Below are 25,069 nucleotides of genomic sequence, written 5' to 3'. Positions count from 1 at the left end.
GGCACCTGAAGGCTCCGCACTCAGGTTGCGTCTGCTGCCCCCCTCTGAGATCTGTAGCCTGCAGGAGAAGAATGCACAGATTATAGCTTGTTCTGCGCTCTTGTCCCATTTAGGATTACTCTTCATGCAGTGCAAAACGCTCGTGGGCTTTTGTGGGTTTGGTAAACAGAGAGTAGGCCCCTGTGCGGCCTGAGCGAATATAAACCAAACACAAGGAATTACACGGCGAGAAAGAGTGTGCGTGCGAAAGTTAAAACGACGTGAATTCAGAGTGTTAATAGTTTTTTGGTAGTTTTGAGTTTTTTTAGTTAAAGGGGCTAATGTTACGCCTCATCACGAACATACCTGGAGTAACACGCAAAAACAAACCTACACATTTAGGTTGAGAAAACACTCCGTTCCACCTTGTGATGTCATCACGTGGTAATACAGGAAGTGCTTCACTGTGTTTTTAAACTCCACACACCTTCACTAGAATCATCATTTGGATCATTTCAACTTTGGAATTGCAGATCTCTGTGGAACTAAAAGTAAAATGTAGCTGTTAACTTGAAAACTACCACTTCATGACATCACAAGGTGGAACAGAGCGTTTTGAGCTTTGGAGATGTTACAGACTAATAATAAAGTGTGACTCAAACATGTGTGAATGAAACAAAACACAACTCCAGGTCTGTTTTCGAGGAGGTAACAACATTAGAACTTGGCTTAAAGCTACAAGAGTCAATTTTGTGTAATATAGGACCTTTAAAAGTGCACTATGTAACTTTTCTGGTGACTGTCTCCATGGAGATTTTATTTATTTACCACAGGAGTGTCAAACTCGCAGCTCGTGGGCCAATTGCAGCCCGCGAGATGATATTGTGATTTGTGGCCCGCGGGACAATATGAGAGTTTAATGTTAGTGTAGCTTTACCATGTTGCGTGTAGAAGGTTCCGCCAAATCGTTAAAGCCCAAACACACGGGTCACTCTCGCTGTGTACTCCTGCCACAAAAGATTCAACAAAAAATGATGTATATACATAAAATCCACAAGAATTGGCAAATTTCTTCATGTATGTTGAAAACAGCGATGACGTTTGAAAAGATTTTAACAAAGACTCTGCCTCCTGCCACCCCTGATTTACCGTATGTTGCAGAATAAAGTGCAGGTGATTTTTGTTGCTCACTTGTCTCTTGTCACCATGGAGACAATGTCATACTGTGGCTTTCCATTCTCGACAAGCAGGTGATGGACCCTACAGAAAAGTTACATAATGCACATTTAAGACATTTTCTCTTAAACGAAAGAAGTAAAAAATGTTTTGGAAACTGATCAGAAGCTACTGGAAACATCAAACTGTTCCAAAATACTGAAATCAAGATAAATATTTTAAATCCACTTTTGCAGTTGGTGGAATGTTTGTCCTCTGATCTTAAGGTTGGCGGTTCGATTCCTGCTCTCGACATAAACATCAACGGTTGAGCGGTCAGATCCATTGACCCACAGGTTGGCGGTGCGAGTCCAGCTCCCACAGATGCTGTTGATGTAAAGCGCTTTGAGTGTCTTGAAGGTGGAAAAATGCTTTAAGTACCGTGTGTTACGTGGACACCTCTGAACAAGACCCCCCTCTGCCCCTCCGAGAAAAATGTCTAGCGCTGCCTCTGCTCATAAGGTGTAATATTGTGCAAAATCCAGTCTTTTCTATTATTTTTTCCTACTACTGTTGAACATATTACCCTTGTTATTGTGTGTTTTACAGCTTAGAATACATATTGTCTGGTTCCTTGATGTAAAGTGCTTTGAGTGTCTTGAAAATGGAAAAGAGCTATATTAAAATGTGACCATTCACCATTTACTTGCTCAGTGGAGATTAGTTTCACAATAAAAAGCATTTCCTCATAAGCCTTGTGCTGTGAGAGCGTATGACGTTACACATATATGCGTGCAGGGGCCTACCTACAGCGGAGGCGGTGACAGCTGCATACAGATGAGGCGGCAGATGGCCTCAGGTTTTTAACGCATCCTCAGGGAAACCGAGTTGTAGATCACTTTTACATTCACTCCGGCCCTGCGTAGTGTTGCAACGTAGAGTGGTGCATGAGGGGAAGGAGGGAGGAGGCGAGGGGGTCATAAAAGGGGGAGTTCAAACAGGGACAATCAAACGTCTATGAAGCAGAGTGGGTTAAGAAAGCACTTTAGATACCATTACATATCTATCACGGTTTTATTCATTTACTTAAAACACTGTTGGGTCATGTTTGATAAAGACTGTCCCACCAAAAATGGGCTTTAGGCAGAGTACACAGGTCAATTACATCATTTCTTTTAGACAATGGAAAGATGCCAGAAGCCACACTACAATAATTCCACTTTGTAATATGTAAGCTGCCTCCAGGAATAACTTATGATACCAGTGCAGCCAGCCCAGGCATTTGTAACTTATGGTTTTAGAGGCACATCGGTCTTTAACCCGGCGTTTCTCTGGGCTTCGGACATTAAGACGATATTGCAAAAAGTGTAATAATATAAATGTAGTACGGGTGGATTTTACAAGGATAAGTTTGTATTAAAACTGTATCTGTGTGGAGCTCAACAGGAACAAAATTTGCCTTTCATTTTTCTCAGACTTGGCAGAAAAAATATATATATATATATATTAAAATTTTGAAAGTTTACTAATGACCACAAAACCTATAATTTTTATTAAAATCTGTTTCAGAAACTTTATGAAGAAAAAAACCCTTTATATACTCTTCCATTTTAAACTGCCTCTTTAGACTTAAAACAACCGTGTTATGGTTATAAATGACTTTTGTTTATGAAAAGAAATCTTGATGCAAACCTACAACTTAATGCAAAACATATACTTTTTGGTGTTTCGAAAAAAGATATTGTATCAAAAAAAACCCAAACAAGTCTTGAATCTAATCTTAATCGAAATATCACATCCATTCTTGTAAATTTTCTTGCCAGAAACCCACATTTGTTGTATTTCAACCCCTTTTATCCTCAATACAAATTCTTTAAATTATTGCACAAACCCAAAAGCCTTGAAAACAAAAGCTCTATGTACTAAATTCAAAATATAAAATGTAATATTGTATTTTTTATCTATAGTTGTTTAATACATAATGCTCTATGAATGTGAATGTAAAAGCTTAATGTAAAATAAAAGCTTTTGTTAGCACGTAGCTTGTTAGCACTTACCTGGTTAGCATGTAGCTTGTTAGCCTCCGCGATGCCTTTGAACTCTTAATATTTGAATTTTTCGAAAAGTCTATGGAAAAAATAAATACAACCTTATTTATTTTTTCTTAATTAACTGTAATCCCTGACAGACTCATTGAAGCTTTGCAGATCTAAGAAACTTTGTCTTTATGATATGATTGCACTACTTTTGACCCCAGTGGCACTTTAATGGTATTTATATTAGCTTTCAAAGTAATTTTTTGCGTGTGTTTTTGTTAACTGCTCAAATGTGACTTGAATGTTTTATCATCTTGTATAGTTTCATTATTAATTCAACTCCTCTGTCCTAAGGTTCTAATGTGAAACGGTCCAACCACAGTCGCTAAGCTAATAGGCTACATGCTATATGCTATCACTTCCGCGTCACGTGTCCCTCAAACGCAGAGCACGTCTCCTCTAGAACATTCTCGTAACATCCAGAACAAAATATATAATTTATTTTACCTGAGATAAATACGAGTTTGGCGCTTCCATTGTTGATCCTGTGAAAATCCGTGATGTTTCTCAGTCTTTTATGTTGCTCTTTTTCCTTTTTTACGTCAGTAGCCATGTTTGTTTTTAACGCCAACAGACCATGCCTCTCTGATTGGTTAATCCACCGGTCAATCACGCCTATCTGAACTCTGGGAGACAGGAAATGGCTCCAGATTCACTTGTTTTTTTTAAATAAAGTTTTGTCAAAGCGTGTGATTCTGCCTGGACACAAATATCTGTAATTGTAATGAGTCAAAGTATTTTATTTATTTATTTTTTAAGGCAACAATTGGCTCCTTGCTTCCATAAACTGTAAAACTCAGGCTCGCCCTCTGCTGGTCAGTGAAAATAGGACAACAATAGGGTTTTACAAGTGAATATTTCTACATTAAATTTTCATATTTCAAAGATGTATTGTGTCTCACTGAGTAAACACAAGCCACAATATTATTTTCCTACTTATTCTTCAATGTTCAAAGTATTAAATTTCAGTCACACCATTAAAGAATAAAAACTTTTAATTAGGAAAAGTAATAGTTTATACAAACAAGCAAACAGGTATAAGCTGTACACATGGCTGATCGTGAAAGAAACAAAATATATCTTCATCTTCCCAATCGAATGCATATAAATATATATTTTTTCAAACAAATTATAATCCAAATGGCAATCACAAAATGCAGTCATTGAAAGATAAGTCACAAGGCTCCTGTGATTCAGTGCTACAGTAATCGATCCCTGGACTTCTTTGCATATTACAGAACCACATTACATAAAACAGCTTTGAAAAGAAAAAAAAACAACAACAAAAAAAGTCCAGGTAAAATCTTACGGTTCACATGCCAACTGGTTCACATTGGTTAATCAGTCAGTTTATAATTAAATTCAGTGATGCTGTTTCAAATGCCCCCAAAACTGAAAAAAAAATCCAGTATTTTATCTCATTTCTGCACATTTGTAGGATTTGTCACAATGCGTTTTGTTAAAGCTGCACTACGTAACTTTTCTGCTGCTCGTGTCCGCCGAGATGTGATTTCTCCGTGTGTAATGTTCCACAGTGTGCCATTAAAAACTTATTCAACAAGCAGGTGACGTTGTTAGGCCGAGTTACAAGTCAGATCTCTGGAGAGGTCGTTTTAGGAGCCGTTCAAACACCTGCAATTGAATAGATCCAAAGTAGATCGCTAATGCCATACTGTGGGACATTCCCGGGAAAGAAGTATCTCCAAGAAGTGCCAGAGCTTCAATCAGAAAGCTACTTAGTGCAGCTTTAATTGGACGTTTTAGCTTCGGACATGGTTCCTAATAAATAAAGAGGTAAAGTTTGCTAAAGTCACAGAAGATTGTGGTTTTTCTCACCCAAAGTTCACATCTGAAAACGTAAAAAAACAAAAAAAAAAACAAAAAAAAAACAAAAGCAGCCACTCGAAGCAAAAATAGTGATTGTTTCTCAGCATTAAAATAAAATTAATACTGCTCTGTATTAACATGTTCAACTCAGACTGTATAAAGAAGTGGACGAAGTGAATGTGACAGCGTAAAGCTAATCGAGGCTAGTAGTTATAGCGGCTAATTTGGAGTAGAATTCCATATTTGGAATTCCGACTGCGAGTGTCATAGCAACCAAAGAGCCAATCCGGAGCAAGGCTGTTAAAAGTAACGCCCTTTCCCGCCAGCACCACTGTTTTAGCAGGGAGCGGGCACTTAGCAACGCATTTAATCAAAACCTGTTGCTAACGCTAGCAGGCACAACATCCGGGAATGACGGTGCCTGATTTGTCTGTTATTAATGTTCGTATCTTGAATCACGGACACAACAGCGAAATAAAAACACCAGGATCATGCAGAGCGGGTTAATACGAACATTTAAAGACAATTTTTCGATGTAAAGTGAACCGGAGCCAGAGTCGATGTAGCTGAGAGCTCGCTCATGCTCACTTCCTGTTTTGAACGTGGCAGCTAGCGTGTTAGCTCTGTCCATTTACATATACAGTCCTTTGTTGAACTCATGAGCAAAATACAGAAGAGGATGCAGCACGCCACTCAAAATAAGCAGAAGTAGTCAGTCCTATTATCATTTTATCAGATCTCAAACCTCTTAATAGCAACATTACACGCGAGTATACGTTATTTGCATATGTACCAAGCTTTGTTAGCATGACATTCACTTTGTTCAGTCTCACGCCACAGAGCACTTCTCCTGAGATTTTGAGGCACAAACAAAAGCATCGCAGGCTCAACGGCGCCCCCCCCATGCCGAAGGCTGCATCACGACTTGTAATCGGGAGAAAAGAGGCGCGACCTGGGACTCCTGGACATGTCCATTCTCGGGATTGAATTATTGAAGGAGTTTGTCCCAGAGGAGTTCAAACCTGAATGAGAATGGTTTTAAAAACAACTTTAGTGGACATTAAAGACGGCTAGAAGGAAATCTGAGACAATGTTGTAGCTTTTTCTGAGCTATAATATCGTTTCCTTGTCACAAACAGACATGGAGTTGTGTTTTTTGTTTCATTCGCTTTTGTTTAACACACAAACCCCAAGATTTAGGCTCAGAAAGAAAGTGAGCAGTTACAAATTAGAAGGTAGAAATCGGCAGTTAGAAGCAAAATGTATAATCCCTCAGAATTAGCAGTTAGTAGCTAGACGTTAGCAGTTAGTAGCTAGCAGTTAGAAGTTAGTAGCTAGAAGTTAGAAGTTAGTAGCTAGCAGTTAGAAGTAAAATGTGTAATCCCTCAGAATTAGTAGTTAGAAGTTAGCAGTTAGTAGCTAGACGTTAGCAGTTAGTAGCTAGCAGTTAGCAGTTAGTAGCTAGCAGTTAGAAGTTAGCAGTTAGTAGCTAGCAGTTAGAAGTTAGCAGTTAGTAGCTAGCAGTTAGAAGTTAGCAGCTAGCAGTTAGTAGCTAGCAGTTAGCAGTGAGAACTTAGCAGTTAGTGCATTTAGAAGTAAAATGTGTAATCCCATTAGAGTTAGCACTTAGTAGTTAATAATAATAATCATCATCATCATTATTATCATCATTATTATTTCTGAGTTCTTCTCTCAAACTGAAAACACTCCGTTCCACCTTGTGATGTCATCATGTGGTGATACAGGAAGTGCTCCACTGTGTTTTTAAACTCCACACACCTTCATTTTTAGAATCATTTGGATGATTTCAGCTCAGGAATTGCCACTTATCTCCACTGAACTAAAGGTAAAAGGAGGAGCTGTTAACTTGAAAACTACCACTTCATGACATCACGAGGTGGAACAGAGCGTTTTGAGCTTTGGAGATGTAACAGACTAATAATAAAGAGTTAGTCAAACGTGTGTGAATGAAACAAAACACAACTCCAGGTCTGTTTTTGAGGAGGAAACAGCGTTAGAGCATATCTTAAAGTTCACAAGAGTCAATTTGACCTAATATAGAACCTTTAAAATTAAGTAAATAAAAAGCTCAATTGGTTTCAGAATCACTGATTAATTGCAAATTGTGACAAATGGCTCCCGCAAAACGCCTCATCTGAAATCATTTACAATCTTATTTTTGCTTAGAATGAGATTTAATTCATAATTACAGAGGATAATACAAGAGTGTGGGTTTAAGCGTGACTAAATGCTCGTATGATTCATTGTGTAAGTGCCGCGCGTGTGATGGATCTCTTTTCTTATTAAAACCAATCAGGCTTAAGAGAAAAAGCATTTTGAACTGTGCTTATTGTCGCGTTTTCTGGTTTTCTGCAGTTTGACAGAGTTTCTTACCCATTACTGGTGGAGTTCTCTGGATAAAGGCTGGATGGTACGGCGGTTCTCTTGGTGAAAACAAAGTGTGGAGAACTGCAAAAAGAATACAACAGTTAAACAAAACAGACAAAGACGTATTGGCAGAGATACAGAGAGAAGTCGATAACTAAACGAGGAAATTAAAACTTAAGTCTAGAGTAAAAACAATCTGCAAGTACACAGTCATAGTTCAGTATATTGACTTTTTTAAATATATTTTTGGGGTCAGTATTTAACGTGTGTGCTTTTTCTTCGCTCTACTGGTCATTTTTTGGTAATTTTTTGGCTTTATGCTAAGATTTAAACGCAAACGAATGACTAAAGTGTTTAATTCTGCTGTTTATTTATTACAGCTCATGATTTTTTAACAATATTGTCGATTCAGAATAGTTTTTGTGGTTTAAATCTGTTTTTACTTCAGCAAAATATCGAAAGACAGGCCTTGTCATAGTGGTAGAACGCCAAAATTTTACCAAAAAAAAGAAACTTGTTGGTTAAAATGTTTGAATGGACTGGCTCCTGAACCAGTCTGAATTTGTAAATAAAGTTCTCAAGGTCCAAACTGTTCCTTCTCAGTGAAAAGAGCTAAACCTTTGGAACTATTACAGCAAAATGACACCATAAGTAAACTGTGTGTGTGAAAGAGAGAAAGAAAGTTAGAGAAAGGAAGGGAGAAAGAAAGAAAGAAAGTGAAAGTGTACGGGGGACAGGAGGGAGGGAGAGAGTATGCGGAGACAGGGGGGTGAGAAAGAGAAGGAGGGATATGGGAGTATGGGGCAGAGGAGAGAGAGAGAGAGAGTATGGGAGCATGAAGGAGAGGGAGGGAGAGAGGGTGGGGGCAGGGGGGAGAGGTAGGGAAATGGAGAGAGTATGGAGGGACAGGTGGGAGAGGGAAGGAGAGAGTATAAACAGCAGGAGGGAGGGAGTATGGACGCAGGAGGGAGAGAAGGAGGGAGAAAGAGAGAGTATGGGAGCATGAAGGAGCGAGGGAGGGAGAGAGTATGGAGGCAGGAGAGAAGGAGGGAGAAAGAGAGTATGGAGGCAGGAGAGAAGGAGGGAGAAAGAGAGAGTATGGAGGCAGGAGAGAAGGAGGGAGAAAGAGTATGGAGGCAATAGAGAAGGAGGGAGAAAGAGAGAGTAGGGAGGCAGGAGAGAAGGAGGGAGAAAGAGAGAGTATGGAGGCAGGAGAGAAGGAGGGAGAAAGAGAGAGTATGGGGGCAGGAGAGAAGGAGGGAGAAAGAGAGAGTATGGAGGCAGGAGAGAAGGAGGGAGAAAGAGAGTATGGAGGCAGGAGAGAAGGAGGGAGAAAGAGAGAGTATGGAGGCAGGAGAGAAGGAGGGAGAAAGAGTATGGAGGCAGGAGGGAGAGAAGGAGGGAGAAAGAGAGAGTATGGAGGCAGGAGGGAGAGAAGGAGGGAGAAAGAGAGTATGGGAGCATGAAGGAGAGAGGGAGGGAGAGAGTATGGAGGCAGAAGAGAAGGAGGGAGAAAGAGAGAGTATGGAGGCAGGAGAGAAGGAGGGAGAAAGAGAGTATGGAGGCAGGAGAGAAGGAGGGAGAAAGATAATATGAGGGACAGGAGGGAGAGAAAGAGGGAGAGAGAGAGTATGTTGGGTAGGGAGAAGAGGAAGATCATGGGGGACAGAGTGAGGGTGAGAGAGAGAGTTTGGGGGGAGAAAGTTGCTGAGTTCATGAGTTTAAGTGTGTGATATTTTGACACATTCACTGCATTTTCTGCCGTTTCTACATCTGCTCCTCGGCTTTTTAGTGAAATTTGAACACTGAGGACTCCAGTGTTAATGTGTGTTTGTTGTACCTGTCCCTATGCAAATAAACAAGAAAAAAACACTCACAAAAACACAAAAATGTACAATTTGTTCAAAAAGTTACAGTTAAAATAAAATGTAATGGGAGTAAACACTAGGCCTGTCAGGATAATCACTGTCGACTTAAAATGGCAGATGGAACAATCGTTTTGGGGGTGAGTAACTGTAAACAGCTCTATTGTTCTCTTTGTTTTCTTTGTTTGCTTTGGGTCTGGGCTGGGGTTGTACATGGGGGATAATGTCGGGATAGCGGGGAACTTGTTAATATTTTTCTGTACTACAATAAGATTTGAGCTGTAGAAGTTTGAATAAATAACTTTTATGCTTATAGTAACAGAAAAGTTCAAATCTGTCGACTGGAGAAAAAGTTGTAGGAGTGAAAATGTTTCGCCGCTTCTTCAGTTCTGGTCAGATTCACCGCTGGACACTGACTTATATCTGTGTCTGAAGGGAAGAGCGAACGACATTGAGACTATTTTTACTATGGATCACACCAGGACGACTGAGGGATTACACAGAAAACCTCTAAACTTTTTGTGATTTTAATGTCTTTCTTATTCTGTAAAGCAGTTTGAATTACCTTGTGTACGAACTGTGCTGTACAAATAAACTTACCTTGCCCTAATACATCTTATCAATTGCCTTTATCATACATTAAAAAAAAAAAAAAAGTAAATAGACACCCTGTATTACCATGACACGCCAACACACAAAACCCGAAGTTAAAGCTATAAAAACGTTTCAAAAGTTCACTGAAAACCAAGAAAAGCGACTGACCGATGATGGCGATGGCGGAACCGGCGAGCAGAGCGAACAGGGTGAAGAACATCGTCTGGTAGCTGTTGATGAAGCTGTGCAGAGCCGAGCCTCCGTCCAAACTCCCGAGAGGAGCGGCAGCTGCTGGGGGGCACAGTCGATCAAACAACAGGCTGTCAGACGGTACGGCTGCAGCAACACACTGACTAATATGAGACCTGCCACACTGCGATAACAAGCACCACAACAGATAGATTTATGCCTTTCACCACACTGCTCACTGTGGGAGCTACAAATACACACAATTTTATAAAAAAGATGAGATAACTGTTCAACTCTTTCACATAAACAGGAATAAACTTTTCATTGTTAGAGCAAAAGAGACGAACGACATCTTTACTATGTTTGTTGTTTTGTTTGATGGTGTTGTGCGACAGTGGCTCAGTTCGTATTAGGGATGGGACGATACATGATAATATTGTTAATCGCAATAAAAAAAGGTCTGCAATTAATCGTTCGTGGCATTTTTTTAATAATTGTGATCATCGCACATGATTATAATCGTCTTTACGGCACCAAACTGCCTCGTGTTTCGGTTCAATACGATGTTTAGATGTTAGTTCTGGTGTTAGTCCACAAGGGGGCGCTCTGTCATAGCAGTGAAACTTGTTAGCTTCTGTGTCTCTTCTGAATTGGGGATGGTTCTTTTTCATCGTCAGTCACCGTTATGGCTTGTGGGCAGTGGATCTGGGTTCGGATGATGCCACACATTTATATCCTCCACTCAAGAAGGTGAAGTCTGATGTGTGGAATTGTCATAGATTTGAAAAACGAGACCAACAAGATGAGCCAGCGATCTGCAGAGCTGGACGAATAAAAGATACGGCTCTGAGGACAAACACGAGTAACTTAGACGCACATTTACGACACAAACATCTGCATCGTTTGACAAACTTGAGCCGAAAATCTCCATCGTAAGTTACACACCATGAGAAATAAACTATTGAATGTAGTTTGTGTTAGTTTGGATTTGTATGAATCTGTGTTTGTGTCGACTTTGCTATCGCTAGGTTAGCACAAGCTGAACAGCATTTTGCACAGATGATTGCACAGTTTGCTAGCAGCGGCACAGGGTTTTAAAACAATCATGAATTAATCTGAATATCTATAACCTCCTGGGACCTCGGTTGTCTCGGCCACAATACTTTTTTTTTTTCTCTACAAGGTCCCGGTGTCCACATTTGAGGACATTATACTGCCTTGGTTTAATTATTACCATGATAATATCGTTAATCGCTATTATTTTGGCCACAATAATCATTAGACTACATTTTAATATCGGCCCATCCCTCGTTGTTTGAGCGTTTATCCACTGATTCAAAGGTTGTTGGTTTGGATCCCGCTCTCAACATAAAAACATCACAAGTTGAGCGGTGAGATCCACTGCCCCAGAGGTTGGCGGTGCGATTCCAGCTCCCACAGATGAATACTGTCATTGTGTCCTTGGGCAAGACACTTAACTTTTAACACTTTGCCCCTGGTGTATAAATGTGTGTGAATGTGTGACTGATTCCTTCATGCAAAGCTCTTTGATTGCCCTGAAGGTGGAAAAGAGCAATATAAATATGTGACAGTTTTACCATTTCCAATTTCAATAATCAGGCATTTTGGCGTTTATAAAAATTTGCTCAAATGTGTATTTAATTGGAACGGGTGATGTTCTGGTAAAGCAAACGTGGCAGGGCACAAGGATTTGGAGGATTACGTTACAAGCTGTTCTCATTTTTAATCGGTCCTTTTTGCAGACAATCATAATAATCACATTCTGACATTTTAATATTATGTTGTAGACAATATACTGGTGTTTTTAAGATTCTGAAAAGTGCTGATGTCATACTCCCAGACAGGGGTGTAGCGCCAAAATTCTGGGCCCTAGGTACAAATCATCTTGTGGGGCCCGCGCTACATTTGTCTTATGAAAAAAGCATATTACTTAGTTTGTGAGGGGCCCCTGGGTAAACGGAGCTCTTTACCCCTCCAGTCCAGTATTTGCCATGAAATATCTCAAAGGTAAATGCATAAATGCTAAATCTGATCTGTTAGTGACCCATTACACCCGTTCACGTCTTGTATTACAACTAAAACCTGCAATTTAACACAAATTATCTGCCCCTTATCTGTATTAGATATTATTAACCTATAGAATGTTGTGATGTAATTTGAAACCCAGGAACTGTCTAAGCTAATTCCTCTTTCTAACCCGTTTAATACTACGAAAAATAGTAATGGATCAAAATTTCTAGAGAAGTGAAAGTTCAATGTGCGTCTTTCAACCGTAGACTGTATAAAGAAGTGGACTAAGTGAGTTTGACGTCACCCACAGAGTTTAGGTCCAGTCAAATGAAGCTCATCGAGGCTAGAGCAGTTATAGCGGCGAATTTGGAGCAGAGAACCATATTTGCAGTATCATAGCAACCAAAGAGCCAATCAGGAGCGAGGCTGTTGAAGGTAACGCCCCTTCCCGCCTGCACTGCTGTTTTTGCAGGGAGCAGGCACTTATCACTCAGTCAAACCTGTTGCTAACGTTAGCGGGAGCGACCTTGGGGACAGAAAGCGCCTGATTTGTCCGTTATTAATGTTTATATTTTAATTTACGGACACAGTAGCGAAATAAAAACACCCAGATCATGTGACAGCAGCAGTTACAGAGAACGGTGACAATTTTTCAATGTAAAAGCTCATCGAGTCTAGCAGTTATAGAGACCAATTTGGAGTCATAAGTCCATATTTCCATATTCGGAACTCCGCCCGCGAGTATCATAGCAACCAAAAAGCCAATTAGGAGCGAGGCTGTTGAAGGTAGCGCCCATTTCTGCACGCACTGCTGGTTTCATTGTCAATCAAACCTGTTGCTAACGCTAGCGGGAGTGATTTCGGGGAAAGAAGTCGCCTGATTTGTCTGTTATTAATGTTCATATCTTGATTTACAGACACAATAATGAAATAAAAACACCAGGATCATGTAGAGGGTTAATACGAACATTTAAGACCAAAATGACGAGTCGATGGCGTGTCCATGCTCACTTCTTATTTGAAACGCGGCGGCTAGCAGGTTAGCTATGTCCGTTTATATATACAGTCTATGCGTTCAACATTCATATTAATTTCTGACAAGGCCACGTTTAATTCTGACCTCTCGTCTCTGAGCAGTGACCTGTAATTGGACTTAAAGGGTCCTGACCTTGTTTAGCAGCGCTGGGGTCGGTCACATGCATCACAGTGACGGGGACGAGGAGGCGCTGTCCAGACGAGGAGCTGATGGAGACGGAAGCTGAGACTGAAGCTCTGGATTCTGCCACGGAGACGGAGTACTTTATGAAACTGGGGAAGTCGTGATGCACCTCCAACTCCTGCACGGAAATGTCTGGAGATGTAGATGCGGCCTGCGGAAAGGAACCAAAGATGAAATAGTTAAAACGTTAATTATCTTAACAACAATATGAAAATTAGACATCATTTTAGTGGCTATATGAGGTTAATATTTCAATTAAATCAATTCTCTACAGTGTTTAAAGTGCTCATTTTTCGACATTTTCTGATCTATGTTATGTTTCCTCATCACAAACAGACCTAGAGTTGTGTTTTGTTTCATTCACGCATGTTTAACACACAAATCCTGCATATTTAAGCCGAGTTCTTGTCTCAAACAAACAGAAAACACTCTGTTCCACCTCGTGATGTCATCATGTGGTAATACAGGAAGTGCTCCACTGCTTTTTTAAACTCCACACACCTTCGTTTCTAGAATAATTTGGATTATTTCAGACCGGGGATTCCCAATTTCTACTGAACAAATGGTAAAAGAAGCTGTTAACTTGAAAAAAAATACCACTTCATGACATCACAAGGTGGAACAGAGCATTTTGAGCTGTGGAGATGTACAGAATAATAAAAAAGAGTGACTCAAACTTTCCAAAGAACCAATACTACTAACATTGGTGCTATTTTCAGTTCAGTAACGCTCTGTTTTACCGCTTACTGTTTAAAGTTTAAAATGGCTTCTTTTAAATTATGAACGATTCTAGAAGAAATTCGCCTCCAGGTTTTTTGTTTATGGTGTCAATAAACAAACAAACTGTGAAATTGTTTGACCCAATAGAGCTTGAGATTATTAATGGCAAAATCTATGTTTGTGGCAAAACGTTCAGAGAGAAGCATTAGAGAAAAGTAAACTTAAGAGACGCAGAACCCTCAGATCAGCTGCTCGGTAAATACATGTATAAAGCTTAAAGCGCACATATTACACTGTTATAATCTTGTTTCCTCGTCACAAACAGACCTGGAATTGTGTTTTTTTGTTTCATTCACACATGTTTAACACACAAATTCTGCATATTTAGGCTGAGTTTTTCTTCTCTCAAACTGAAAACGCTCTGTTCCACCTTGTGATGTCATCAAGCGGTAATACAGGAAGTGCTCCACTGTGTTTTTAAACTCCACACACCTTCATTTCTAGAATCACTTGGATTATTTCAGCTCTGGAATTGCCAATCTCTAAAGAACTAAAGGTAAAACGTAGTTGTTAACTTGAAAACTACCACTTCATGACATCACAAGGTGGAACAGAGCATTTTGAGCTTTGGAGATGTTACAGACTAAGACCAAGTGTGACTCAAACATGTGTGAATGAAACAAAACACAACAACGAGTCAGTTTTGTGTTATTTACAACCTTTAAGTGTCAAAATGAATGAATAAATTAACTTGATGTTAGCTAAACAGCATTTTAAAACCTCCTTTATTTATATTATCATTATATTATTATTTTTTATTGTTATTTTATTTATTTATTGTCAGGCTAACTGAAAATTCTGTGACATATGATACAGAACTCCCAGTCTCTATTGATCTTTTTCTGTAAATGCAAATAAACCGTGCTTTCTTTAGAGTGACACTTCCGGTTAAGTGGGAATCCCGTTCGTTTTGATCAACAATTTGGGAAAAGTTTTGACGCTAAAATATGATATAAAGTAGTTGGTTTGTGTCAAATGTTCAATGTTCACGTGCAAAAAAACAAATCAACACTGCACCGATTCTCTGGGAAGCTTCAAAACGGCTCTGTAGTCCTTATAAAATGTATTTGTTGTCAAGATCGGCAGCTACGTGCAAAATAATACAACTCGAATGACGATGGCAACTTCCAGGATGAGGAGAACAGCCCAAACACATTTTTTTTACACTGTGACGTAGATAAAACCAGGCTGTTCCATGTTCACGTACCTCCACACCAGAGAGGGCAGCGGTGGGCCCGTAGACCGTGAGCTCCGCAGAGGGATGGAGGTTGGACAGCAGCAGCTCGCTCTGGTCGGAATAGAGACCCGGCTCCACAGGTAACCGCGCGCTGACCTGCTCCCCGGAGAACGCACTGCCCTCCAGCCCGGCTTTGACCAGCACATTCGTCAGGGACATGCTGAGCGCACGCGTCTGCTGCTCCGACAGAGACTGCAAGGTCAGGGAACAAGCGTACAAGCCTACGAGCGAGGAGAAAGTAATACAGCAACGGTTAGATTTGATTATGCGACTTTTGAACAGACGAAGAAGACGTTTAAAGGTGCTATATTATGCAAAATGTGAGGTTTTAGTGATGTTAAAAAGCTGTTACCTCCTCAAAAACAGGCCTGGAGTTTTGTTTTCTTTCATTCACACATGTTTATTATTAGTCTGTTACATCTCCAAACCTCAAAATGCTCTATTCCACTTTGTGATGTCATGAAGTGGGAGTTTTCACGTTAACCGTAACCTTTTGTGCAGTAGAAATCGGCATTTCCAGGGTCTGAAATGATCCAAATGATTCTAGAAATGAAGGTGTGTGGAGTTTAAAAACACAGTGGAGCACTTCCTGTATCACCACTTGATGACATCACAAGGTGGAACAGAGTGTTTTCAGTTTGAGAGAAGAGCGTGACCTAAATATGCAGGATTTGTGTGTTAAACATGTGTGAATGAAACAAAAAAAGTGAAGAGAAAACATTACATCATAGATCAGAAAACAGTGTAATATGAGCCTTTAATAAAAAAATAAAATAAAATCTTGTGTTTTTCATCAGTGACATTTTAATACAAATCTTTAATGACCTTCATCTGTGAATATCATCATTTAAAAGCTACAAAAGTTAAATATTCCATCTACTATCTGATGTAATGAAGCATCCAGGGTCAGAAAACAAACTAAATGTGTCGCTAAACTAAGATCATAGTTTTGATTCTAAATCTACTTTTGTAGCTTAAAACTGTTCAAGCACATGGAAAATTAAATGTATATATAGACTTTTACCGTTATTATTCAAATAAAGATGAATCATTACTGAAGCATAGAAAAAGATGCAACGTTGAGGATCAGATTTACATTCACATTTATATCCTCCACTCAAGAAGGTGAAGTCTGATGTGTGGAATTATCATAGATTTGAAAAACAAGACCAACAAGATGAGCCACCGATCTGCAGAGCTGGACGAATAAAAGATACGGCTCAGAGGACAAACACAAGTAACTTAGACGCACATTTACGAGACAAACATCTGCATCGTTTGACAAACTTGAGCCAAAAATATCCATCGTAAGTAAAACACCATGAGAAATAAACTATTGAATGTAGTTTGTGTTAGTTTGGATTTGTATGAATCTGTGTTTGTGTCAACTTTGCTATCGATACGTTAGCACAAGCTAAACGGATGATTGCACAGTTTGCTAGCAGCGGCACAGGGTTTTAAAACAACCATGAATTAATCTGAATATCTATAACCTCGTAGGACCTCAGTTGTCTCAGCCACAATACAATTTTCTCTACACAGTCCTGGTGTCCACATATGAGGACATTATACTGCCTTGGTTGAATAATTACCGTGATAATATTGTTAGTCGCGATTATTTTGGTCACAATAATCGTGAGTCTAAATTTTAATATCGTCCCATCCTTTAGTTTGGACACGCCCTCATTACCCTCTCACTCAGAGCTTCTTTTTCCTTCTTTTTACTCCTTTTTTTTGCATTTTATTTACACACAGAGGACCTCACATACATGAACACGGGCCCTTTAACAAAAACGCTCGGTCCTCCCTGTGCGATTGGACTTTAAAATCTGCAGCTATGTCCAAATATAAGTCAAATATCACTACCAGCTAAAAAATAATCCTTATCGGACCACCCATACTATTAAAGTTACATTTGGGACGAAAACGTTTGTGAGTGCTCCTGAGGGGAAAACCATTAAACGGGGGAGTCCCAAACCCCAAACACAATTATAAGACCAGGCAACAAGGCCCCTCTCCTGTCCTATACATCAACATGACACTTTTTATGGCACCGGCTGAATTCATTCCAGTGGCAAAACAGGTATTGATTACAGCCTTATAAATGGTACTTTCCTGGCCCTTTGAGCATATGCATAAATTCAGTTCTTTCCAGTTTTAAGACCAAAAGCAAACATGGGAAGAAAGATGAGCTTAACAAAACCAAACTCCAGGGTCACAACTTTAAGAAATTGTAGAGCTATGGGGAAAAAAAAACCAAAACCCGATTCGTTCCGGTATTTCTCTCCGCGGCTGAATTGGCGTCAAGATATATCTGTTTGCCAAAGTCCCTTGAGACAATAGATTTTACAGTTTCTTGGCTAAAGGTTTACGATACGAAATAAAATTGCCAACAAAACATCCCCGTACTACCAAAGTGAGATGGGAGGTATTGACAAAGGACTTATACAGTATTTGTTTGGATTATCCCAATGACAATATTATGGCGTCCATCAGATGTGTATTACAATGCGGTGGAGGTTCAAGTACTGCAGACAAGTTAATTATAAAAATGAAAGCCTGAAGTACAGAGAAGTCACTGTATATCCAAATTATAACTGCACTTGCACCATAGACTGCTTATATAAATGGAAATAGCTAACGTGCTAGCCGCTACGTTCCAAACAGGAAGGGATCGTGGTCGCGCTTCCAGCTCCCACGACTCATTTTGGTCTTAAATGTTCGTATTAACCCGCTCTACGTGATCCTGGAGTTTTTATTTCACTATTTTGCCCCAAATCAAGATATGAACATTAAGGTTGCAAGGTTGTGCCTGCTAGCGTTAGCAACAGGTTTGATTGACAGCGTTGCTAAGTGCCCGCTTAAACCAGTAGCGCAGGTGAGAAGGGGCGTTAGCGTCAATAGCCTCGCTCCAGATTGGCTCCTTGGTTGCTACGATACTCGCAGTCAGTATTCCAAATGTGGAACTCAACTCCAAATTAGCCGCTGTAACTGTTAGCCTCGACGAGCGTCATTTTACTGGAGCTGAACGCTGTGGGTGACGTCACACTCACTTAGTCCACTTCTTCATACAGACTATGACTTGCACTGAAAGTATATTTTTACTCTGCTCTTTTTGCTGCGTTATTTGACGTTTATTATTATTATCAGTTCCGATACTGATTCTGATACTATAGCATGAAGTATGCGATACCCACGGAGCAGGAATGTCCAAACTTTTCTCATTAAGGGCCACGTATATAAAAACACAGACAAAGGGGCCGATTGAGGGCCATAGACTGGTCACCAATACAGTGAAAATCTGTGTTACTGTTATTATAAGTTGGACTGAAACACCCGAGCTTCTAACTTAAACATTCTAGTTTTGCACATCCCACCTGCCGCTGTTAATAAAATGAAATATATTAAAGCCCAGTTAAAAGCAGAAGGGGTCAGATGGTGTTTACCTGTGTTACAGTCGAAGTTGGTGTGCGTTCTGAAAACATCGTTTGGAGAGAAGCCGACAGCGTCACTGGTGAAACTCAAGAGGCAGCTCACAGACGTCTCAGGGCGAAGTGCATGGATGGCTTCAGCCTGGGCTGAGGAACACGTGCCTGCAGGAAAACAAACAAACATTATATTTAACATCAAATCAGATAATTATTTTAAAATATGTGAAGTTTAAAGGAAGCCTCGTCTTTACCGATAAGGTTGGTTCCTCTTTCTCGGGTTGAAATGTAAACTTTTGTCTCCTCTCCACTTCTCAAAGGTGTGGCCTGAGCCTGAGCCGTGGTTCTGACGGAAGCTTCTACCACCACCTGCACGAACAGTTCAGACAAAAATAATATAATATTTTTACATTTACATTCTCTGGTCTAACATCAAAGTAGAACTGCCACATGAACCATCTCACATTCTGAGGACTAAGCCAGGACTAAGCCAGGACTAAGCCAGGGTTAAACCAGGACTAAGCCAGGGCTAAACCGAGACTAAACCAAGACTAAACCAGGGCTAAACCAGGGCTAAACCAGGGCTAAACCAGGACTAAACCAGGGCTAAACCAAGACTAAACCAAGACTAAACCAGGACTAAACCAGGGTTGAACCAGAGCTAAACCAAGACTAAACCAGGGCTAAACCAAGACTAAACCAGGATTGAACCAGAGCTAAACCAGGGCTAAACCAAGACTAAACCAGAGCTAAACCAGGACTAAGCCAGGACTAAGCCAGGGCTGAACCAGGGCTGAACCAGGACTAAACCAGGATTGAACCAGAGCTAAACCAGGGCTAAACCAGGGTTGAACCAGAGCTAAACCAGGGCTAAACCGAGACTAAGCCAGGACCTAAACCAAGACTAAACCAGGACTAAACCAAGACTAAACCAAGACTAAAGCAGGACTAAACCAGGACTAAACCAGGACTAAACCAGGGCTAAATTAGGACTAAACCAGGACTAAACCAGGACTAAACATGGGGAATCAGCGTTTCAGTTTTATGCAGCACTTTGAATTACTTTGTGTACAAATTGTGCTATACAAATAAACTTGCCTTTCCGTACCTTTCCTTACATTTACTCAAACAAAACATAACATCAGCACGTATTAATCTCATTATTACAGGATTGTTACTTCTTTTTTTATTTTGTCTTTACCTCTCCTTTATCTCAAAACAACAGCTAAAACACACCTCTCTGTACGTTTTCACTAATCCAGGTATCTCATAGTACACGGTCACAGTCCCAGCGTCTCGGGCCACAGCTGCTCCGCTCTTAGGATCCACCTGAAGCACTCCATTAGCAGAGGAGCTCCATGTGCCCTGGATACCTGCAAATGTTATTCAAATGAACACGTTTTTGGGTAAGTGACTTTACAGCTGGGGAACCTAATTTTCTCACAAACCACATGGCGCGTTGCTAATAATCGAGTGCATGCATTTTGTTGGCCACTAGCATGACTTTAGAACACACAGAAAAGCCATATATGATCACAACAGATAAAATGTTTTCTAATTAGACAGTGTTTAATGGTCTGATTTTTGTGATTCTTCTCATTAAAGAGAGGGTATTTTACTTCTATGTGGTGTTAACCGCTAACACATAACATCTTTAGAACCATGTTACCTTTTACTGTTTTGAAAAAGCTATATTTGCCAAAAAAACAACGCACATTTGTCCCTCACTATATCACGGTTCACCTTTCGCGGTCTCGATGTTTTGTGGATTTTTTTTGTGCGATTTTGCGTGCTTTTTTTTTTTTTTTTTTTTACAGCGCGTGTGTTCTGCGTCCTGATTGGCTGTTGGACTGTAGACCATTGTCCATCAGTCTCCTCCGTGCCGTGTCTCCTGTACAAATTTACATAAACGTTGGATCGCAGTGTGACTCTGAAGTGCTGTATGTTTGCAAATTGTTTTCTCCCCGACAAAACCCACAATGTCGATGAAACGTTCTACGCCGACAGTATTTCTAAAAGCCATCATTTTTATTTACAGTTTTTTATTTCTCAAACAAATTTTTGGGCCTGAAAACTGGTCTTGATCTTTGGTTTCTTTCTATAAAACTGTATTTATTTTCTGGAATATAAGTCGCACCTTTTTTCATAGTTTGGTCGGCAGTGCGACTTATATATTTCACATATAAATCGCAGCTGAGTATGTTTATTTCTTCATTATTATGCATTTTTTTGGCTGGTGCGACTTATACCATGGATAATACGGTACTTATACTTTTAAATCTACGAAGGTTTGAACTTTGAGAGAGTTTAAACGAGAGAGAAATGTGAGAAAATGTTAACGCCTGTGTAAGAAAAGTGTATAAAGTGTGTGGTGAGGAGTTTTACAGCAAAAAACAGAGAATAATGTAAAAAATAAAGCTGATACTTCACGGATTTCGCCTATTGCCGGTTATTTTTTAGAACATGACCACCGCGATAAATGAGGAACCTCTGTACTAACATCTGATAAGTTTCAATTTTGTTTTTGACCCTCTGTCTATCGCTCCCGTTGCTCTCTGTGCTTAGTAACTCCCCATTCAGAGCGCTATCACAACACAATCAGCTGCATCCCACTAATGAAACTACTGCACATCATCACATCAGGTTTGTTAAGTTGCTGTGTACAGTTTTGTATCATGTTTTTGTATATTTATGTAGAATTGTCGTATGGAAGCCTGGGTGACGCTTGTGGGCGGAGCTTTAGACAGAACGTTACAGCTAACCATAAAGAGGGTTCAAATAGGGTGTGGGAGAGATCGCTACAAAACACGCATGGACGACATTCAAAAGCTTCTTCAGGCATGTTTTTGATGAGGGAATAACATTATAACATAGTAGAAATCAATTCCTCTTTAATTTATGAGAATGAAAGCTGCGTATCACTTACTGCGCTCGTGTCTATAGTTTTATAATCTATGACACCTGTGGATCATTAAGTTATAATTTGCACATTTTAAATCACAATATTCATCTAAAACGACTTAATAAAAGAAAAAAAGTGTTAGAAAACTGCCGTGCCCAATAGGAGCTGACGTCGCTGCAAACGTCATCACAACCAATCGCCGTGTAGCTGTCGGCGCCCCCTATGGACAGCGGCACATCATGCTAGCAAGAAGTGGATTTTTTTCCCCCATTCTTAGTAAAATCACTACAAAATGTTGCTTAAACCACATGTATCAACGGTTAAGAAAATTAAATAGCTTCATTGTTTCATTATTATTATAATTCATATTTTATTTATGATTTATAATATTTTTATTATTTATTGTGCGATACTCTTATTTATCTATTATTATTATTGTTATTATTATTATTATTATTATTATTATTATTATTATTATGTATTTATTATTATTATGTATTTATTATTATTTTTAAAGTTTTAGTTCTTGTTATATAATAATGAAAAGCTGTGTATGCATTTGTTGCCTAAATGACAGTATAATATTTCTTCACAAATCAATAAAAATATATGAAACAGAAGGAAAATAAAATTGAAGAACGATGTAAGTAGAGATATGGCAGCAATACGGCATCTTGAAAATAAGCGCTTAAATAAGTGATTTGTCAAACCTGCATGAATCACTCCAAATACAACTGTGAGAGTGTAAATCCTGAGGAGAAACAACTATAACATGGTTAAAACCTCTAAAAAAACGCATTTTCGCTAATAACTGACCATCTGGGCTGAGAGGAGGGACACTGAAGCAGACCACATCTCCCACTATGAGCCTGGTGGCGTCGTCGGGGAAGATGGCGTGCTCCACGGGCAGAGGGATGAAGTCAGCCACGCCCGGATTCTCGCTGTCCCACACGGCGAGCAGCGTCAGCCCCACGTTCACTGTCCTCACGGTCACAGTGTGATTATCAGCACCGAAGCCCATCTGCACCAGGTCTTCTCTGCAGGACGCACACAAACAGGACGTGTTCACACTTACACACAGAACCACTTCGAAACAGAGACTAAATTAAACTGGAACCGAGCTTGGACGAAAGCCACGTGCTGAAAGAGAGCAACAAGCATCACAAAAACCCCGTGTTTTGCAGTTTTCTACTAAGGAATATGTTGCAATCAGATTGAAATTTGATTTGAAGCAATCGCACCGGCTGCAGTTTTGTAGATAATGGAATTTTCTCTGCAACTAACTACATATCCTGTCTTTTTTAGAGAGAAAGCTGGGTAATGCTGTTGTTTGGGCTAGAGCTCGACCGATATGGGCTTTTCCGTGACCGATGACGATACCGATTATTTAGGATTAACGATTAGAGCCGATTATCCAATTAGAAGTTAGTACAAACCCATTCACGACCTTGTTTTACTGCAAACTGGATAAAAGCGCAGTGTCGTCACGCCCAGTTTAAGCCGACAGCCGATACGCCACAATGTGTAAATATCAGCCAATCGATATATCGCTCTATCTCTAGTTTAGACCTATACAAACACGCACGGTACTGAAATGCATGGGATTTTTTTTTTTAAGCTCATTTTTCAAATCTTATCTCAAAAGTTCTCGTCCCTGGATGTGTATAAAAAGCATATTGTGAGTCTAATTTGAAAAGATAAATCGCAAATCAAACAGCAATTGCATTAGTTGTCAGAATTTTTTTTAAATAAATTCATGCAGCTCTATTTTAAAACCTTTGTGCTTTTATCTTTGTGTACATATTGGCCCAATCCTTTGAGACAAAAATGATGTAATCACCGACTCGTCCCCCCTCAGAGCAGTTTCAGTTTACTGCAGTGATTTCAATAGTTTCCTCTTAAAACCGTGTGTCAGCAGCACCTGGAGTACAAGCTAATGGAATCATTTATTGTGTGGACTGATGAGAGTGTCCCTCATTGGGACCACTGTGCTCCTGCCCAACACTCCCATTAATTTACTCAATCACTGAGGTGGAAAGCGCTCCATCTGAAATGAGGCTGAAGGAAAGAAAGTGAATTAATGGCGTGAACTGGCAAAATGACCTCTCACTCAAAGCAGCGTTTATACATCTTGTTCTCCCGACATTAATACTCAAAGTGTGATGTGGCCGTAGACTGTAAAGAAGTGAACAAAGTGAGTGTGACGTCACCACAGCGTTCAGCTCCAGTCAAATGAAGCTCATCAGGGCTCGAGCAGGTATAGCGGCGAATTTGGACACGAGTTCATATTTGAAATTCCGACCGCGAGTATCGTAGCAACCAAAGAGCCAATCCGGAGCGAGGCTGTTGAAGGTCACGCTACTTTCCGCCCGCAACGCTGGTTTAGCAGGGAGCGGGCACTTAGCAACGCTGTCAATCAAACCTGTTGTTAAAGTTAGCGGGAGTGACCTCGGGGAAAGAAGACGCCTGATTTGTCTGTTATTAATGTGCATATCTTGAGTTACGGACACAAAAGTAAAATAAAAACCCCAGGATCATGTAGAGCAGGTTATTACGAACATTTTAAGACCAAAATGACGAGTCTGACAGCAGCAGTTACAGAGAGAGGGGACACATTTTTTCAATAGAGTGTGAACTGGAGTCAGAATTGATGCAGTCGGAAAAGCGCCTATGCTCACTTCCTGTTTGGAACGCGGTGGCTAGCGGGTTCTACCACATGTTAGTGCCATATGAACCACTTTACACGCTGAGGACTTCGGGGACTGGCCTCCTGGTTTAGTCCTGGTTTAATCCTGGTTTAGCCCTGGTTTAGCCCTGGTTTAGCCCTGGTTTAGCCCTGGTTTAGTTGATGTTTAGCGCTGTTTTAGCCACGGTTTAGCGCCAGTTTAACCCTAGTTTAGCCCTAGTTTGGTTTACTCCTGGTTTACTCCTGGTTTACTCCTGGTTTACTCCTGGTTTACTCCTGGTTTACTCCTGGTTTACTCCTGGTTTACTCCTGGTTTACTCCTGGTTTACTCCTGGTTTACTCCTGGTTTAGTTGATGTTCAGCGCTGGTTTAACCCTAGTTTAGCTGTAGTTTAGTCCTGGCTTACTCCTGGTTTAGCGGGTTAGCTATGTCCATTTATATATGTACAGTTTATAGATGTAGCACAGATTTAGTTAAAAGTGTGGACATTTGTTGATCAATGTCATAGACGAGCAAATCCTTCAACAACAGGTGGATTGACAACAAGATACGACGCAGTGTCTTTTTCCCTCGTTCTATATTTAGCACAGGTATAGATGGATAATAACTTTACACCTGAGGGAACAAACTGCAAGACGGTGTTCGATATTTTCACATTATACAGCCAATTCACCGAGACTGTGGAAAACAAAT

At 40.1% G+C, this 25,069-nt stretch overlaps 2 protein-coding genes across 3 annotated transcripts in view; both read right to left on the bottom strand.

The window, feature by feature from the left end:
* Positions 1-4,208: 4,208 nt before the first annotated feature.
* Positions 4,209-25,069, bottom strand: part of nup210 (nucleoporin 210) — a 56,343-nt gene continuing 35,482 nt past the window's right edge. The window contains exons 32-40 of one of the 2 annotated variants that reach the window (XM_033969500.2): positions 22,507-22,727; positions 20,025-20,161; positions 19,043-19,157; positions 18,807-18,953; positions 15,331-15,581; positions 13,293-13,494; positions 10,073-10,195; positions 7,452-7,526; positions 4,209-6,079 (exon numbers count right to left, since the gene is read on the bottom strand). In XM_033969500.2, coding sequence (XP_033825391.1) covers positions 5,976-6,079; positions 7,452-7,526; positions 10,073-10,195; positions 13,293-13,494; positions 15,331-15,581; positions 18,807-18,953; positions 19,043-19,157; positions 20,025-20,161; positions 22,507-22,727 — 1,375 coding nt within the window. In that variant the 3' untranslated portion in view covers positions 4,209-5,975. The remainder of the gene's footprint in view (positions 6,080-7,451; positions 7,527-10,072; positions 10,196-13,292; positions 13,495-15,330; positions 15,582-18,806; positions 18,954-19,042; positions 19,158-20,024; positions 20,162-22,506; positions 22,728-25,069) is intronic. The other variant, XM_033969501.2, reaches the window with a different exon arrangement.
* LOC117373874 (protein Wnt-7a) overlaps positions 13,529-25,069 on the bottom strand; it is a 219,650-nt gene continuing 208,109 nt past the window's right edge. The window contains exon 5 of the mRNA XM_033969995.2: positions 13,529-13,538. The gene's annotated coding sequence lies outside the window, so the exon portion shown is untranslated. The remainder of the gene's footprint in view (positions 13,539-25,069) is intronic.

This window comes from Periophthalmus magnuspinnatus, chromosome 7, assembly GCF_009829125.3.
Source record: "Periophthalmus magnuspinnatus isolate fPerMag1 chromosome 7, fPerMag1.2.pri, whole genome shotgun sequence".
Classification (NCBI taxonomy): domain Eukaryota; kingdom Metazoa; phylum Chordata; class Actinopteri; order Gobiiformes; family Gobiidae; genus Periophthalmus; species Periophthalmus magnuspinnatus.
This window is presented reverse-complemented; position numbering and strand designations above follow the sequence as displayed.